General features: G+C 35.7%; 2 protein-coding genes across 2 annotated transcripts in view; both read left to right on the top strand.

The window, feature by feature from the left end:
* Nucleotides 1-830, top strand: part of LOC119582292 (protein Spindly-like) — an 8,812-nt gene that overhangs the window by 7,506 nt on the left and 476 nt on the right. Inside the window, exon 13 of the mRNA XM_037930508.1 lies at nucleotides 648-711. Within this exon, the coding sequence (XP_037786436.1) occupies nucleotides 648-711 (64 nt within the window). The remainder of the gene's footprint in view (nucleotides 1-647; nucleotides 712-830) is intronic.
* LOC119581893 (DNA polymerase epsilon subunit 3-like) overlaps nucleotides 230-830 on the top strand; it is a gene marked incomplete in the record, with an annotated part of 7,987 nt that continues 7,386 nt past the window's right edge. The window contains 1 exon segment of the mRNA XM_037930053.1: nucleotides 230-356.

Genomic DNA, 830 nt, shown 5'->3' with positions numbered 1-830 from the left:
TGTGTTTGTGTGTGTCTACATATACAGACATAATAAAGCCGCATACACCAATTGTGCATGGCTGTAGACATCTCGTCAACACAACCCATTTTTTAAAGATAATCAAATTAATCGTAATCTGAGTCAATCTTGCCTTACAGTCATAAAAAGCGTATTATTTATCATACCAAAAATATATTACATTATCCACAATTCCTTATCAGTCAACTGAAATCAGTCACAGAAAAATATCGTTTATGCGAGCCTGTTCTAAACGCTGAGGCGGGAAATCAACACTTGTTTACTTTTTGTGTGGAAGCCGAAAGCGCGTTTGCAAAGAAATTCAACTTCTATTCATTGTCCTTCTGGTTTCCTTTGTGAGTTGTGAATGAGAGTTGTTGTATTTTCCTTCGGTATTTCTTGTTTTATTTGTTCTGTTTTTGGTGTCGTTTTATACAACCCGAGTGTGTCATTAAAGGACAATGTAGAATTAGTATAAAGGCTAAGCTGATTGCTAATCCTTGGTTCATTACTTGTATAAGGGAGTAACGTTATTTGATGAAAGCAAGACAAAGAAAACTATACATATGAGATCGCAATGCAGAAGATGTAACTTCCGCATTTCCTTTATGTGTCCAGAATTACAAATGAATTCATTCCGATAAAAGGTTTCATTGGAAGGCGTTGTGAAGCTGGTGATTCTCTATGAGCCTTGTTTTGAGAGCTCCAAAAGTGATGCATAGTGGGTGTAGTATCATTATGAAATAGTCAGTGAGATTTAGGTACTCTGAGGTTGCAAATCATAGTGATAAAAGTGAAATTAGTGTAATTAGCAAAGCAGGGTCACATTT

This window comes from Penaeus monodon, chromosome 15 (assembly GCF_015228065.2).
Source record: "Penaeus monodon isolate SGIC_2016 chromosome 15, NSTDA_Pmon_1, whole genome shotgun sequence".
Classification (NCBI taxonomy): domain Eukaryota; kingdom Metazoa; phylum Arthropoda; class Malacostraca; order Decapoda; family Penaeidae; genus Penaeus; species Penaeus monodon.
This window is presented reverse-complemented; position numbering and strand designations above follow the sequence as displayed.